At 37.4% G+C, this 18591-nt stretch overlaps 1 protein-coding gene across 16 annotated transcripts in view; it reads right to left on the bottom strand.

The window, feature by feature from the left end:
- cacna1ha (calcium channel, voltage-dependent, T type, alpha 1H subunit a) overlaps positions 1-18591 on the bottom strand; it is a 260158-nt gene that overhangs the window by 63160 nt on the left and 178407 nt on the right. For all 16 annotated transcript variants that reach the window (XR_012401138.1, XR_012401139.1, XM_073944890.1 and 13 more), the window contains 3 exons: positions 15088-15180; positions 12082-12841; positions 6698-7053 (listed from right to left, as the gene is read on the bottom strand). Coding sequence is in view for 14 of the 16 variants with exons in the window: in XM_073944890.1 (XP_073800991.1) it covers positions 6698-7053; positions 12082-12841; positions 15088-15180 (1209 nt within the window). In the remaining 2 variants the exon portion in view is untranslated. The remainder of the gene's footprint in view (positions 1-6697; positions 7054-12081; positions 12842-15087; positions 15181-18591) is intronic.

The following is an 18591-nucleotide window of genomic DNA, read 5'->3' as shown; positions in this document are numbered from 1 at the left end:
TATGAAATGTAATCATAAGCTTGGCAAGCAGTTTTAGAGAATTTGTTGTTTGCCCATTTAGACAGAATGCCCAAGCATACTGCCCGGGAGGTGTTTCAAGGATGGCCGCTGAGTAAAATGATTTGCCTTAAAGGCACTTGCTACATATTTGGCTAAATGCTAAAATGCTAAAAAGTGTTCTGTGACATTTATTCTGTCTTGTGAAAATTACTGTTTACATGGGCATCAGTAATCGAATGAATTGCTTTAATCTGAATAAGACAATAATATGATTACAGAGTTGCTTTTTGAATGTTCCTTTCATGATCACGTTTTACATGTTACAGCACATGATTGAATTAACATCATTGTGTCACCATGTTATCCAATGTTTTCTCCTGAGTTTCATGTAAATTGGGGTGTTTAATTTTTAATTTGTTGACATAAACTGCAGTTCGGCACTTTTACGTTTATTCAGGAACATTTCATGCATGCCCCCGTGACAAACAAGATATTGGATGCGAGTATGAACTGCTGTGAGAGTTGTTTTAATGGAAAAAAACTCAGCATTTCACAATGCAGGTGTCTGTATGTCTTCAATAGCCCCTCCACAAACTGATACCGGTAAATATCCGGAAAACTTTTGGAAAGACTTTACTGGTTAATTAAAAAAAGCGCTGTTCACACAGTTACGGAATTTTTCCCGAAAAGACCATTCACACATCCATTCCAGAGTACCAGTAAATTCTGACATTATTAACCAGAAAGACCTCTAAATGGCTGCACTTGGGTTTATAAACATCTGACTACAGTACATTACAGACTCTGTGGAAGGAGAAGTATTGTGAACAACTTCAATGAAAACATGGAGGAACACTTTCACATGTCGAGATGTACATAATATGTGTGTGTGCTGGCGCTCACCGGTTGCTTTATGTGCACATGTGTGAGAGCTTGAAGGTAAATAAACAACAGCTTATCAAAAACATTTTATCGATAACTTTTTTTGCACAGTTGGCATTAAGAAGGAATAGAAATGTTATCTGACTAACATGTAGCAGCTAAATGTGTCTAGAAAAATATTCAAAGGCTTTTATTTTTAAAAACCGAGTAGACGTGAATGCGTCTGAGTGTTCTGATTGGCTAAAGTAGTTGTCTCTTTCTGGCAATCTTCCTTCTGCATTCACACATAACAACATTCCCGCAAAATACCGGTAATGTTACAACTTCTCTTTCCGGAAAGGACTGTACGTGTGAAAAGGGCTAATGACTCGATAGGTGCAGAGAATAGTGTCAAACAGCAGTGTGTGTATGGACTATCCTGTCGCAAAATGTGGCGAATATCATACACGACAGTATTAATTTGATTGCGGTGTTTACGTGTCTGTACTTTAAATTGATACACTTTAATAATGCGAATAACTGTTTAGCTCGATTATGACCTTAATTATTAAAAAATCAATGTTTACATGATAGACTCTTAATAAGAGTTTCGTCTTTATTGTTTTAAAATCGGATTATTGGAGTCCATATAAACATACTTACTGTCTCCAGGTTGAATTTAGACCTGTTTCAGAGAAACACAACCACTAATCTACCCACAACATGTTTAACTGGCAGGTGTAAAAGCTTTAAAGGTGCTTTGCTCAGTTTTAGTGTTTGCATAGTTACTGCACTTTACCTTTGTAAGGCAGTATATTGGCAGTCACAGACACCTGATGAAGTAAAGTGGTAAAAGCATGAGCTGCCAAAGAGAATTTCATCCCACAGAGATGACAAACAGCAGGATTTTACTGAAGAATTCATCTTAATTCTTTAAAGTGGATCTAAGAATGTTTATGCAAGGAAGTCTGATTCTGAAATAAGGATTAAAAAGGTCTTGATTTCGGGTCTCAAGTTAATTAGACAACACGAACTGTTCTTTAAAGTAACATAATGATTAAAGACTTTACTTCAGAAGCAGTCTTGCTATCTGAGCACCACATTGCTATTCAACAAGCTATGCTATAGTCAAAGAGCAACCAATCAATCATATATAATCACACATAATTAAATGTAGGATAAAAGGGTTTGTTCAGATCTATTATTAGCGCACTTACCTCCAATTGCGAATATTGCTCTTTCAGTGATAAAAAAAAATTAAGCGAGACACTGCAAGGTGCACCAAGGTGAGCTGCTAAACATTAATTCAACCCCAATTGCTCTCCAAATTACTTTTTTAGCAAAACAACTGTATTTAAGTTCATACCTGCGTCTAGTGCAATTCAGATTTTTTCTTCGTCTTTGTTTTTTTTTTTTGCTGGCCATCTGGAGCCAGATGTTATGAGCATTACCCAGTTTAAGCTGGCAATCTATAAAATATGAATCTGTACATCCATTAAATATATATACAGTTGAAGTCAGAATTATTAGCCCCCTGTTTATTTCTTCCCTCAATTTATGTTTAACCAAGAGAAGACTTTTTCAACACGTCATAATAGTTTTAATAACTAATTTCTAATTACTCATTTATTTTATCTTTGCCATGATGATAGTAAATAATATTTGACTAGATATTTATCAAGACACTTCTATACAGCTTAAAGTGACATTTAAAGGCTTAACTAGGCTAATTAGGTGAATTAGGTTAGGGCAGTTAGGCAAGTTATTGCTCTGTAGAATATCGAAAATAATATATAGCTTAAATGGTCTAATAATTTTGACCTTAAATAAGTTTTCTTTTTTTAAAAATAAAAGGCTGCTTTTATTATAGCCAAAATAAAACAAATAATATTATCAGACATACTGTGAAATTTTCTTGCTATGTTAAACATTTGGGCAATACATTAAAAGGAAAAAAATTAAAAGGGGGACACAATCTACATTGTAAAAGCGCTATACAAATAAAGGTGAATTGAATAGAAAAAATTTAAATATTAATACTGATTTCAAATGTACATGCATAGTTTTCATTGAACATCAACATACATACTTAGCATTTTAAAATTATGTATTATAATTTGGTAGGTTTCTAGTCTAGCTTTGAATCTAAAAACAAACAAACCGGAAAGCAATAACATAGTCTAAATGTTTAGACAGTCAGGAAAGTTTATTTTGTAATAAACAAAAAGACAAAGTTGTGACAACCTAATTTGAGTTAAACAGCAAGAAAATGTATAGATAGATAACTTATTTACTCTTTAAAATTGAGATTTCATAAGATAGTTTTGAAACAAGGCCACAGAAGAACCATTTTTGGCTTCCCAAGTAGCAATTCTGAAAAAGTCCACTAAGACATCATATTTTAAACTTTAGTTGATGTCTAATGTAGCTGTGTGAACATAAACCGCATCTATGAATGTAATTTTCTAAAAAAGTTCAATGCAAAGGGAGACATTGGCTTTTACAAATTTCACTTAGCAAAGCCGACAGCAAATGAAGTTTGGAGACTACAAAAAAATACATCCAAGGTAGTGAGATCCCAAATACTTCTGGTTATGCACATTCACCACACGCACACACCTTGCGCAGCAAAAAGGCGTGGCCAGAGGCATTGTAATATTATAACAAGGAAAGCTAAAATGCCGTCCAAACACTGGAATTTTGACAGAGCTTCTGCTTCTGTATTTGGGCTTCCAAAGGTCATGACACAAAGACAGAAGTGGTTACAGTTTAATTTTAATTATGTTCCAAAGAATTATATAAAAAAGATATAGCTAGCATTTGACAAAGGATAGCTTCCAGAATCTCTCCCAGTTCAGAGATTTGGTTAAAACTCATCCAACCAACGAAGCTGTGGACTGTGAGCCACAACCTGTAGGTAATTTTACTTGTTAAGATTGATTAACTACATGCAAAGTTTTATAGTGTTAATGGTATGTTGTAGTTTGGATGTAAACAAGGATGTAAACAATGGGAAATGCTGTTTGGCACCGCTAACAATTTAGTTATGAATTCATATTTACCAGTCAAACAGCTGTAAACACCCACAATCTTTAGCAGTGCGAGCAATGTCTCTCTATGCAGGCACTTTCCCTGCATTCTACATCTCAAATAACAATATCACCAAACATATGAGAATGTTATATCTCACTTACACATGCTTATCCCGAATATATATCAAAGTATTTTAGAGAGCAGGCATGAGGCTCAGCTGTGTTCTCTTAATTTTTCCATCTGATTCAGGCAGCTAACGCAGGTAGCAGCGGCTCTGACTGATTGTTTACACAATGCAAAAGTGCATGCTTGTAGGGGCATGACGTTGTGACGTGGAGCAGATCTGCGAATCACAGCATATTATGTTAGCTGACCAATCAGAGCCTCTTGAGGGTGGGTCTTTCAAAGTAACTACAAAATATGACAGTGGTTTTTATGTTAGCTGAGTACCTGTGTATAATCAAAGTAAGATATATGAAAAAAATGCTGTGATTGTATACAAGTGAAGCATGAGCACATATTGCTTTGCATCTTATAAACACAATCAAGCCTTAAAAATACACTGTGGACCACCACTTTAAAGAACCATATTTGTATTTGTGTAAAGAACATTTTAATAATCTAAAGAGCATTTTCTCATTAGGAATATTTAATATAATGTTAAGATTGCATGGATGTAAATATGTGATGCCAGTATAAAAACATGTTCAGTGTGTTTAAAAAAGCACCATTACAATATATTAGATCACTTTTAAACCACTTTTAGGCCATCCTTATTTTAATCCAAAACAGCACTGTAAAAATATTTAAAATGTCTTCCGTTTATATGCAAGATGTTCTTTTCTTTTATCCTCTACACAATATCAGCTCCAGAAAACGTCAGTGCTGCGACCACTTTGTGAAACCCGGCATTCCTTACTGTGAGACTTCTATCAGACTGGCTAAATGTCAAACCACAGGATTTGGTATGAAACAATGAGTGGTAACATCCCAACAACACCACTAGAAGAGATAGAGGTGCAGTCTGAGGCACTGCAGCACAACACAGTTATATAACTGGGAGATCTGTTTGCCAAATAAGGATATGAATCCTCATCACTGTTTATAAATAACAAAAATAAATAGCTAAACTAAACTTTGCAAATGTTATAAACAAAATTCTGCCAGGGATTGCATTATAACATAGTCAGTGTTTCTGCAAACAACCCTATAGCTTCCTTACAAACGGCCATTAACAATCATTATAACAACCATGTTTTTCTTAAAGGAACATTTAACTGTTTTGGATATAGGCTCAGTATACAAGTCCTCCAGAGATAAATAGTTGAGCTTAACTATTTTTGTATCCATTCAGCTGATCTCCAGGTCTGGCGGGAGCACTTCTAGCTTAGCAGTCAGTGCTCATTATATCTAATTAGACCATTAGCATCTCATTCAAAAATAATAATTTAATAAAAAAGAGTTTCAACTATTGTTCTTCTTAAAGCTTGACTCAAATCGACTATGACCAACTGAAAATGAAAAATTGCTAACGGAGACTGCCTGAAAGAATTGAAAAATGGTAAAACTTAACTGTTTAACTCTAGGTGAGTTGTAAAATGAGCCTATTTCCAGAAGATTGGATTGTTCCTTCAATATAGAGTGATATGACATATTTTTTAGGGCTAACCCAAGAGTTAGCATCACCCTGGTTTCTTCAGGACCAAGCCTGTAGGATTTTTCTATTGGTTTTTAAATTATTGCAGAAAACAAGATTTTAAACCAGCATAAGCTTAAAAATCTTGCACATTGCAGACATTGCGCCAGACCACACACCACACACCAGCTGATTGGTGGAAAGGACACTGAGTGATAAAGCCAATTAAGATATGGAGATGGTTAGCAGGCTAAATGAGTCCCCTTCACAACACTGGGGCATTAGGACCCAAACAGACCGCAGGCTAAGGTCTTCCTGCTGGCCTCACTAACATCACTTCCGGCAGCCAACCAGTCAGTTACTGACAGGGTGCAGCCCTACTTAGCTTCAGTGGCAGACCATGTGAAAGTTGCAGAGAGCTAGCTACTGGCTAATGTAATGTGTATTTACAGAGCGCATTTATCATGTATGGCCATACACCCCAAGCACTACAGAATCAACTTGGATGATGCAACGGCAGTCACAGAACAAAGATGCCAGTGCAGTCACCACACAACAGCTATAGGGGGGTGGAGAGACAAAGATACAGCCGATTTGGTGGATGGGGATGATTAGAAGGCACTGACGTAAGGACCGATGGAGGGAATTTTGCCAGGACACAAGGGCTACCCCCCTACTTTTTACGAGTAGTGCCATGGGATTTTTTAATGACCACAGAGAGTCAGGACCTGGATCTCATCCAATAGATGGCATTTACTGACAGAATAGTGTCCCCTTTACTATACTGGGGCATTAGGGTTCACACAGGTTGAGCGCCCCCTGCTGGCCTCACTAACACCATTTCCAACAGCAACCTAGTTTTCCCATGTAGTCTCCCATCCAGGTACTGACCAGGCTCAGCCATGCTTAGCTTCAGTGAGTAACCGGTTAATGTACCAGACAACTTTTTATGCATTTTATAACATAGATTAAACTGTGATAATATTCTGAGCTTCTGTTAATAGAACATATTTCATCCATTTAACCAAACGCCAGAAAAGATTGTTATAAATCAATCAGAATGCTATCTTGTTTATGCGTTTTTGCATACAAAAATATGTCAACCCTGCAGCACTCCATTTAAAGCAAATGCAGAATATTCATGAAGGAACCCAAGCTTGTACTCACCTGCTCATGGTATTCAATCCCCATACTCAAGGTGTTGATGAGGATGGCGATCATAATTCCCCGGTTAAAGTATTTGCTATCCACTATACGGGTCAGTCTTTCCCTGAAGTCCTCCCAGAATTGAACCAGACGGTTTTGTTTCTCCTGCATTTTATGATGTGCTGAACGGCCGGTTATGAACCCGGCATCATATGAGAACTCATACACCATGTCCCCTTCTGATCGAGGGTAGTCTGAATCACCAATCTCCAGATCCATGCTCTCAAGGGCCCTTACGCAATACGGGCAGCTCATGACCTCAAGAAGTAATTGAGTGGGCACCACACCAGCCATCTGCAGCAGCACACGACTGTGGCCTGCATGGAGAAAAACACAGTGACAGTCAACGCTTTCACAGTTTTAACTAGCAAACTGGCACTTTCACAAAGTAGCATAATTGCTTTAACAAGCTATGGTATGGTAAAATGTTAATTAAGCGTGTTCCAGTGCAGTTTGTTGGATTATAACTAAAAAAATAATATAATTAGTTTTTGTTATAATTTATTTTGTAAGATGTGATATAGGGCGATGCGGAGACGCAATGGGTAGCGCTCACGCCTCACAGCAAGAAGGTCGCTGGTTTAAGCCCCGGCTGACTCAGTTGGCATTTCTGTGTGGAGTTTGCATGTTTCCGCCAGTTGCTCAAGTTTCCCTTACAAGTTCAAAGACATGCGCTATAGGAGTAATGGGTAATCTAAACTGTCCGTAGTGTATGTGTGTTAATGAGATTGTATGGGTGTTTAACAGTGATAGGTTGTAGCAGGAAGGACATCCACTGCATAAAACATATGCTGGATAAGTTGGCGGTTCATTCCGCTGTGGTGACCCCAGATTAAAAAAGGGATTAAGCTGAAAAGAAAATGAATGAATGAAGATTGTTTGGTTGTTTTGTAGTATATGTTATTTATACATAGGTTTTTTTAAAATAGCTATTACGTCCACTGTTGTGTGTTGTATTTATGAATAATTTATGCAGCACCATTGTCCTGCGAGACAAGACATTTTGTTCCTCTGTATGTCCACATATATAGCGGAATGGCAATAAAGCTCGACTTGACTTGATATGTATTTTTGTTTCAGCACAAAATACATCACAGACCATTTTTTATAATATCAATTGGTGGAAACTAAAACTTTTTGTCTCTTTAAATGCAAATGAGCTGCTGCTCTCGTTCCCTCAGTAAGGGCATTTGTCCACCAAAGCGTTTTTGTGCAGCTGATAATGGCAGCGCTCCAAAAACACTTGCTGTAAATACTTCTCCAATTGTTGAATACTTTTAAAACACAGAGCTTTCAGCGCTTCATGTAAGGCAGATGCAAAATGCAAAAATGCACTGTGGGCTCTATTCTAACGATCTAGGCGCAAAGTCTAAAGCACACTTTTGCTACTTTGAGGACGGAAAAATACGCTTTGTGCCCTGACTCATGGTCTAAGAGGGTTGTGCTTATTCTTTTAATGAGTTATGGGTGTGTTTTGAATATAACATGCATTAAAGCAATCAGAACCTCATCTCCCATTCCCTTTAAGAGTCAGTTGCATCACGCCATGGAACATTTGCTATTTATATGGCGAATTTTGTAAGTGGAAAAACTGAAAGCTTCACTTGCAAGAAAACAGTTAAACAGACCATCTGCAGCACACGGATAAAGAACAAGCCTCCTCCAATTGACCTCTTTATTTCTTTTTCTTTTACTCCTTTACATTTGTGGATAAGGAAACGGTGTTGTGCCCACTCCACTGGACATCCATTAGTCTACATATTTAATTTCGTGCTAAATTTTGTTAAGCACAAAGATTTGTTTTAAAATTATTTCTAAATTCAGTTTGAATTTCCAGCAAACGAATAAATGAACAATAATAAAGAAGTGTGGTCAAAAGTTATATCCAAACACAAGTCCCATTTGAAAATGCAATGCTTCGATAGAAAAAAAAAAAAAGCAAAAATGCTTCAGTGGACATACGCCCTTAAAATAAATTCTGTTTTGTATCAACATTTAAATTCAGCAGCATACAAAAGACATTCAAGTCTACATAATATCAGTTATGCTTCTTATTAGATTAGGGCAGGGGTGCCAAAACTTTTTCTTATGAAGGGCCAAAACCAAACTTAATTGAGGCCAGTGGGCTGAAGGTAAATATTTATCATGGGTACTAATTATTTATCCTAATTTATTTAATAATTTTTTTATCATGACTAGAAAATATTGCCCTATAAGGTATTGTTTTTTTACTTTTTATAATGAACCCATTACAGTCAAAACAATCTCATTTATAACAAAATTACTCTAGTATTTGACTTATTTTTTATGTCTTCTGCATAGTCCTCTATCCGTTGAGTGACAACATTTACATTTTAAAATGAAATAAGATACATTTTTAACATTTAATTGAAACATTTCATTTTAGTTTGCTCAAGTCTAAATCAAATAATTAAAAAGCAATAAAACGAACAAAAAAACGTTATGTCAAATTACAAATGACGATCTCTGTGTTAAAGGAATTCACCCAAACCCTCTTCATCATTCTCATTCTCCTCTCAGATAGGGCGGTGGGCCAAATCAAAGGTTACAATGGGCCTAAGTGATACCTAGTCTAATTCAGACTCCAATAGATCTCACATTCACCTTATGTGAATGTTTACTGTGAACTCATTTGTTTGAATTATAATACACAAATCTGCTCCTATATATTTTTCCCAATTTCAACAGTTAAACCCATTTCAATAATTCATTCATTCATTTTTTATTGGCTTAGTTCTTTTATTAATCTGGGGTCACCACAGCGGAATGAACCGCTAACTTATCCAGCATATGTTTTACGCAGCGGATGCCCTTCCAGCCACAACTTATCACTGGGAAACATCCACACACACTCATTCACACACATGCAATACGAACAATTTAGCCTACCCAATTCACCTATACTACATGTTTTTGGACTTGTTTTTGGAAACCGGAGCACCCGGAGGAATCCCACGCGAACACGGGTAAAACATGTAAACTCCACACAGAAAATGACCCAGCCTAGATTCAAACCAGCTACCTTGCTGTGAGGCGAACGTGCTACCCACTGCATCACTGAAGCCCAATTCACTGAAGCCCAGTCCTAATTCTATTGTTTATGTTTTTTAGTTTTCAAAAAAAAAAAAAAAAAGGGCAGTTCTGTATGCATTCTGTTCAGCTTTACCCTCTCTTGACCTTATGCTCTTACAACCTTAAATTCAACTAATAGGTCTAATCAGAGTATGTCTGGTGCTGTACTCTTACACTAATGTGCTTCCTGAGAACATAATCATACACACTGGCCCACTTTAGCCTGTGGTAATGAGCTCAAGTGGAGGACACTCAAGCAGCAATCAAACATTACTGCTGGCAGAGGCAGGAAATTTGAAGTAAACATTCAGTACATATTCCTGTTGACAGAAATTTACAAATAGTCTTTCTGCAACCAATTGATATCGAAATGAAAACTAGATTGAGCACGAAAGAGATGCTTTGGTTATCTGGGGCTAACCAAATACAATATCATACAACAAACAATAGCATACAAAATCACTGATGTACTAAATTCTGTTCATTGATTGAAATAATACACAGTTATGGGAGAATTTTCAAAAGCAACAATTGCACTATTACCTGCAAAATGCAACAAAAATCAACAACAACAAAACGTCTGATCTTATGAAGCCATAAAATTACACTTAATGTGGATACACACAACACACAGCGAGTTTGAGAGATGTAGTTTACCCAAAAGTTCTGTCATCATTTATTCCCCATCATGCCACTATAAATATATATTATTTTATTTATTTCTCGTGCTGCTTTTAATTTGAAGCAAACCAAAGGGAACCAAAGAATGTTGGTTGCCACTGACTTATGTACAAACTGTGTACAAACATGTTTCACAGAAGAAAGTAAGTTACACTGTACATGTCTGGAGCCATGCAAGGATCTATTTGTGTGTGAGGTATCTGTAAAATAGATTCTGAATGCTTCGTCACACTGTTGATAGAGACAATCCTTTTGAAAACAGAAAAAGAGCAATAGAAACATACAAATATGCCTCAAGAAGAGATGCTTTGGAAGAGCCTAAGAAAATTGCCAGCTCTTTACTGGCACATGTCCAGCATCTTGCCCCAGTTCTGTTCTGAAAAAGTAAGCACCCAAACTTTATACTGACTAGATAAAATTATATGGACATTTTGGGAATTTTTCTACGAGGAAATTTTAACTTAGTTCTCTACACTCTCAGAAATAAAGGTACAGGAGTTGTCACTGAGTCAATACCTTTTTAAAAGATGCATATTTGTACCCAAAGAGTCCACAGTGGTATCTCAAAGGTGCATATTAGTGCCTAAATGTAACTTAAAAGTAGCTCTGAGTAGGCTTGGGTGTCGTTTGGGGTTATTTCGATACCGGTGCTAAATTGTTTTTTTTTAAATGGTACCGGTAACAAAATGGTAACTGAACCAATGCTTTGGAGCTACAAAATTATGATGGATGAGTCTAAAAAAATGTTATTTGACAGAATTTTTTTTTAATCATTTTGATTGAACAATAAAATTAAAGTTAAAAGTATACATCAATTCATATTTTATATATTTGAATTGCATTAATATATTTCTTCTCATCATTTGTGTGTTAGCATGAATTTAAGATTTGCATTATGCAATCAACATTACTTAAGCTTACTACTAACATGTGGAAAGGCTATCATCAAAAATCAGTGAACTCCTTTTTTTAGGGGCTTGTGACTACGTTTACATGGACATCAGCAATCTAATGAATCTTTTGCCTTAATCTGAATTAGACAGCAATATGATTAAGGTGTTTACATGAGTTGCTTTATGAATGTTTCTTTCAATGATATAATTTTTCATATCATAGATTGATTAGCGTCATTGCGTCATAATGCTATTCACAATTCCTCCAGAGTTTCTTGTAATTTTGGGTGTTTAAAAAGACACTGTATAGTGTTTGATTGACCTAACTCTACAGCCAGGCCTAGAAACCTCAAAAGACTAAATCATTTACAACCAACTGATCTTTTCCCTCCAATGACAGATTAAGCCTCCAGCCTATCCATCTAACATGATGTATCAACTGCTGCTGTAGAATTTCGAAAGCCCTGACAGCCGTGGTCGCTCGCTGTTGCCTCACTCCTTTAAAGATTGCGTTAATGACTTTAACATTTGAAGTATCGATTTACTGTCACATCCATAAGAGCTGCCTAACAATCACTTTTCAGAAAGCATTTCATTTTCCTGAAACAGGCTGTGTGAGGTGACTACTGAACCTGATGAGAAGGCCAAACAACGGCAATTAAAAAAAAAAAAACTTACTATGTGCTTCAATTTGCTGGTGCAGCTTGTCAAAGTCCTGTATCACCTCATGTCCTGTATTTGCATCCGACTTCCCCCTCTCTTTCCCTAATGAACCTCCACCTGAATAGTTGCAAATGAGGGACGGCAAAATTGTGGGATAGTTCATCCCCCCATTGAGTCGGCTGAGTGCCGGAACAGCAACATTAGTGGGTGTTCGCTCCTGCGGGGCCTCACGAAAGTCACCTTGATAAATGCTATGCACTGATTGTGTGCTGGAAGAAAGATTGTGCGTGGCGGTTGGCTGAGAGGACACGGTCAGCTGCTGACCCGCTGTGATGGACCTCATTTCCAGAGCCTCACTGGAGCCCGTAGTGGCCACAGGACTGGGGCTGCCATTGCTGAGGTGACAGTGCTGTCGCTGGTGCTGCTGGATGAGGCTGTGAATGGACTGTACCCAGTGTCCGTAACCCCTGTGCCTACTGTGACCATTGGCACCTCCGCCAGCCCCGGTGTTGGGGTTCACTTTCTTTCGCCGCTTGCTCTGCCAGCTGTTGTAGATGCGGGAGAGGCGGCGCTTCACCTTGCGGTACAGGTGGCTGACGTACTTGAGCATCTCTTCGTAGCAGCTGCCCGGCTCAGAGTAGCTGGCGAGGGTGCTGTCGTTGGAGCGGTATCGTGCACGCTGCTCCTTCATCAGCATGTTCTCGCGCTGTTTGGTTTCTGCGAACTGGGTTGCTATTACAACCAGGCACAGGTTGATCATGAAGAAGGAACCCACCTGAGGGACACAAAGGCTGATTTAGTTTACAGTCATTAGATAATGTGAGAATTTGATAAAGACAAATATAAATCTCTTTTTAGTGCCTGTTTTACACTGGACATGTGATGTATAGGACACTACAGTTCAAAGGTTAATGTTATGTAAGTCTCATTAAGGCTGCATTTATATAAACATTCATTTATATATCTATATATTTGTGTGTGTGTGTGTGTGTGTGTGTATACATACACACACACACACACACACACACAGTTGAAGTTAGAATTATTAGCCCCCCTGTATATTTTCCCCCAATTTCCATTCAATGGAAAAAAATTCACTCATTCATTCATTTATTTTCTTTTCGGCTTAATCCCTTTATTAATCTGGGGTCACCACAGCGGAATGAACCGCCAACTTATCAGCATATGTTTTGCGCAGCGGATGCCCTTCCAGCTGCAGTCCAACACTGGAAAACACCCATACACACTCTTTCACAAACTTAGGCCATACTCACACTATGTAAAGTTTCCTCGAACCGGGCCAAAGCACGCTTGTCCCCCCTCCCGTCTCCCCCGATGGCCCGCACTCACACTACAATCGGGCCTGGGCACGCTTACGTCATCGATGCTGCGCTCTAGTTATATCATTTCAGTTGTTTGATATGCTGTGACATACAGTCAAATATTTCGCCAAACAGTCCTTAGGGATGCGGTGACACGCAGTCAGATATTTCGCCGAACAGATCCGCCACTATATATATAATTGCCATATATATATATATATATATATATATATATATATATATATATATATATATATATATATATATATATATATGCACACACACACACACATTCATTTTCTTGTCGGCTTAGTCCCTTTATTAATCCGGGGTCACCACAGCGGAATGAACCGCCATCTTATCCAGCAAGTTTTTATGCAGCAGATGCCCTTCCAGCCGCAACCCATCTCTGGGAAATTTATATATATATATATATATATATATATATATATATATGACAGTTCTGTCTGGTTCTCGAATCTGATTGGCTGATAATAATTGAATTCAGATTATAATAATTCAATGTCAGTAATATCAGCACTCGTACAATATCTTTACCCTTTGTGTATTACTCCGCCCACATACAGCCAGCAAAAAGCAGACACTACAGATCTAAAGTTTAAAAGATGCTTTCTCAGCTGTTTAACTGTCAGCTTATGATTTGAATCCAACGCGGAAGAAAGTAGTTTCTCATACAAAAGGGTTTTTAAATCTCTCCATGTTTGATTTTGTTTTTATATACACAATTATGCCGTCAAACTGTTGTATAAACGCAATATCACACTTGTAGCAGTGCGATATGGCTGTATATCGGCACTGGTGGAGGCACTAAAGTACAACGCACGGCTCCCACAAGTGCCGATATATACCTATATCGCACTGCTACGAGTGTGATATTGCTCATATAGATATAATGTTTAAAAATTGTTAATTCTAGGGTTACTAGTTCTTTTATATAGGTACAATACTTTATATTTCCCAAATTTAAATGAAGCCTGACAAACATTTTATTTCCATATGCTTTTTAGCTAGGCAGCACGGTGGCACAGGGTAGCATAATCGCCTCATAGCAAAAAAGTCACTGGTTCGAGTCCCGGCTGGCTGGGTCAGTTGGCGTTTCTGTGTAGAGTTTGCATGTTCTTCACATGTTGCCGTGGGTTTCCTTCGGGTGCTACGGTTTCTCCCACAGTCCAAAGACATGCAGTAAAGGTGAATTAAATGTTAAATTGGCTGTAGCATATGTGTGTGAATGCGAGAGTGAATGGGTATTTCTTAGTGTTGGGTTGCAACTGGAAGGGCATCCGCTGCATTAAACATATGCTGGATAAGTTTTCAGTTCATTCCGCTGTGGCGACCCCTGATTAAAAAAGGGACTAAGCCGAAAAGAAAATGAACGAATGAATGAATATATTTTTTTTACTGTAAATGTGTCTTTATTTTAACTTTGTATTTTATGTACTTCCAAATTGAGCTTCCTGTGAGTTGCCAACTTCATTCCCAACTCATGAACTCAATTACACAGTGAATTCTGACACAGGCATGTAGTTATACAGTACTAGTGATATTAGGAGATTACATCATTGACGCCGCATGCTGCAATTGCCTGCTGTTACAGTCATGCAGTGGCTCTGCTCTACTCACATATACGGTGTGAAACAGGCTGAAAACATTAAAATACCTTCAGTTAGAGCATACTTACTATAATAAGCAATATAAAATATATAAAATTGTAAAAGGAGTGGGCATCCATTACGTAATACATGATGTCCACCCATCCTTCCAATGTAATAACCTGCAGACACAGAAGAGAAATGAATGTCAGATGAAGATAAAATGCAATGAGACAGAATATTAGAGTGATCATTATCTTGAGTTTGGCCCAGTAAAACAGCACTCTCAGGTGCCTGGCTCACATTTCCAACTGCGCAGATGGCTGGTGGCTCAATCACCAAGTTTTGAGATATCATCTTGGGAATGGAAAGTCTTGAAAGTTTAGCAAATAGTTTTTTTTTTTTTTTGTTAAGCAAGTTTTTGACTTTTAAATAATAAATGAGTTTAAACACATACAAACTAAGAGCACTGATAACACATCCTGACTTGAGGCAAAGTTTCTTAGTAGAAAGAAGTCTCTCAATTGTAAATTGTTAGACATTAATGTTCCCTTTATACTACTGTTTCATCCTATCATCTAAAGATTTCTTTTAAAATGTTTTTGAAGATAAAATACAAAGGACATAATCAGAAAGAAGTATAGTAAAGTCTTACAGTTCACAGCACAGAGTGATGCCAGAGGTCTGATAGTTAGTTTGATGACAGTAATAGTAGTGCAAGGTTAAGTCTGTTAGTGTTGAGTCATTTGTTTTGGAAGCTCTGCGCCCGCAGCAGTGCATTTCATTCCCATCCAGCTGTATCATTTAGCATTAGACCTCATGTTTGAACCCTAGCTTTTTCTCTGCTGTCTACTAGATTCATTGTCTGGCTCTGGATAGTAGACATTTTGGTATTTAAAGAGACAAACTTTGGTTGTTCACGAAATAAAAGCATGAATCTTCTTGTTCAGTTTCCGCAGTGCTTTCAACACATTGGCTTTAAACCAGCTGATTCAAAATGCAGCCACGTTTACATTTTGTAAATGGGACTGTACAGCTAGGCACACGTTTTTTTAAAATTTATTGTAGGCCTATTTTACAAACTGTATACCACTGTACCAGCCAAAACATTACTTTCATTTCAAGTTCTAATTGATGTCAGGCTAAAACTTGTGCCTTGGATTCATTTTAGCTGCTCACAGCAGTAATATCCTTGAAAATATTTTTACTTTTGACACCTGAAAATAAACTCTTTCTAAAACATTTTCACACACTCGCCAATCTCCAAAAACACGCACCACTGGATATTCTGTCATTATGACATGTTTTCTGAAAGCTTTGCCCATCAAAGAGTCATTTCCACAACACTTTAAGTCATGCATTGTCTTTAATATTTTTTATGATTAAAATAGGTGACAGTTTGAGAATTTTTTATTAAACAGTTGGTTAAAAATAAAATTTTAATTGAATTAAACACTTTATTTTCCAGCCTCCTTGTCCCACTTCATATGTACTATACTAGCATTTGTATTAACAATAAAATTATGTTATTACAAAACATGAACTACAATAAACTTTGTTAATATTACCAACTATTACAGAGACACAAAGATGATCGTCTCACATTACTCTGAAAGGGAAAAAGTGCAAAATGCGGTATAAAGGACTACATAATAGATGCAGTATGGAAGACTACATAATAGATAATGCTTTACTTAAAATAGTGTTTATAAGACTGTCATGACAGCTTTATAAGAATAATAATTTCATACATTTATATAGCTACTTTCTGGACATTCAAAGCTCTTTACACATTTTTGGGGGAAATCTCCTCAAACACCACCAGTGTGCAACATCCATGACAGCAGCCATATTGCTCCAGACCACACACCTCACACCAGCTGATTGGTGGAGAGGAGACAGAGTGATGAAGCCAATTAGGATATGGAGATAGTTAAGAGGCCTTGATGGACAGAGGCCAGTGGGCTAATTTGACCAGGATGCCAAGGTTAAACCCCTTCTCTTTTTTTGAAGGACATCCTGGGATTTTGAATAACCTCAGATAGTCAGGACCTTTAAAGTCTCATCCGAAAGACTGAAAGACGGCACTCACTGAGCAGTATAAAGTCCCCTTCACTATACAGGGGCGTTAGGACCCACACAGACCACAGGTTGAACACCCCCTGCTGGCCTCACTAACACCACTTCTGGCAGATTTCCCATCCATTTCCCAATCTCCCATCCAGGGACTGACTGGGCGCAGTTGCAGAGAGCTAGTTACCGGCAGTGAATGAATATGAAGGAGATTTCCTGCATGCTTATATCAACCATCATTAAGTGTCATTAGTTTAGTTTCATCATTTTAAAATGCAAAGGTGAGATTGTTGGAAGTGTATTTATTATGACAACCTGACATAAACACATCACAACCTGCCCTTGTTTTGACAACTTGACATTACTAAGACAAGATAACTTTTATAAAGCTGTCATATCACTGTCATGAAGCCATTAAAATAGTGTCATTATTTTTTTCATGGTCACTTGTTTTCAGTGGAACTTAATTAATTTGACTTGAAAATATAGTGTCAACACTTAATAATTTTATAACTGCGCAATTAATATGTCACTGTACATTAACTGTGATTTTAATGACAAATTCAATTTGTACCACTGTAGTCAAGGCCAAGAAAATACATCACACCATTATTAAGAAGTCATGACAATCATGTTTATGACATATTTATGACAATGTTATCCTGGTAATATCAAGTTGTCATAACAAAGGCAAAGACCGATTATGATGTATATGATGAAATTCCAAACATAGTCACCTTTGCATTTATAATTACATAACTTAGTGATTTACAATTAATGGCAGTTGTTAACATCAGTTGGATACGATCTCAGCCATATACATGACAGCCATGGCAGTCTTATAAAAACTCCTTCAAGTAACATAATTGGCAGTACAAGTATATAAGCTTACATTAAAAAGATTTACCTACGCATAAAAGTGCCAATAGGTTAAGAAATATTGTTTTAGAGCAGGTGTCATCTTATGAGAACAATCCAGGTCCTATTAAGGTTTTATGCTGATACATGTGAAAAACCCTTCAGGTCCTCTTTTATAATTGCTTTATAACCCTGTACTGTCATTATAGCCCAGCCAAAAGGGACACCACGTGACTGACCCACTTATAACGATCGGACAAACGAGGCCACAGAATTGAGCACAGGTCTCATTGCATGTCCGTACGTCGGTTTTAATATATCCATCCACCAAAGACATGACTGCGCATACTAAATACACTTAAACAGGCTTTGTGTCGCCAGTCTGTCTGTGGTGATTCAACTCTGCTGATGAGGATGGATTGAAAGTACTGATGAGTTAATATGCAGCGGGACGCTTTTCTTTTCTGATCTAATTTCCACGGACTGCGATATCACTTTCCTGTCGAAAAATCTCATCACTTTGCAGGGCTCCTTCTGAGCAAGGGGTAGAAATGACTAAAACAGACATTTGCTCAGAGGAGATTCAATTATTTGGTGTGGCTGGAGCATGCTTAACAAGACTCTGTCCTTTCAAGAAGAAAATCGAGCAATAAAAAGTTGTA

Source organism: Danio rerio, chromosome 3 (assembly GCF_049306965.1).
Source record: "Danio rerio strain Tuebingen ecotype United States chromosome 3, GRCz12tu, whole genome shotgun sequence".
Lineage (NCBI taxonomy): Eukaryota > Metazoa > Chordata > Actinopteri > Cypriniformes > Danionidae > Danio > Danio rerio.
Note: the sequence above shows the minus strand (reverse complement) of the source record. Positions and strands in the feature narration are given on the sequence as shown.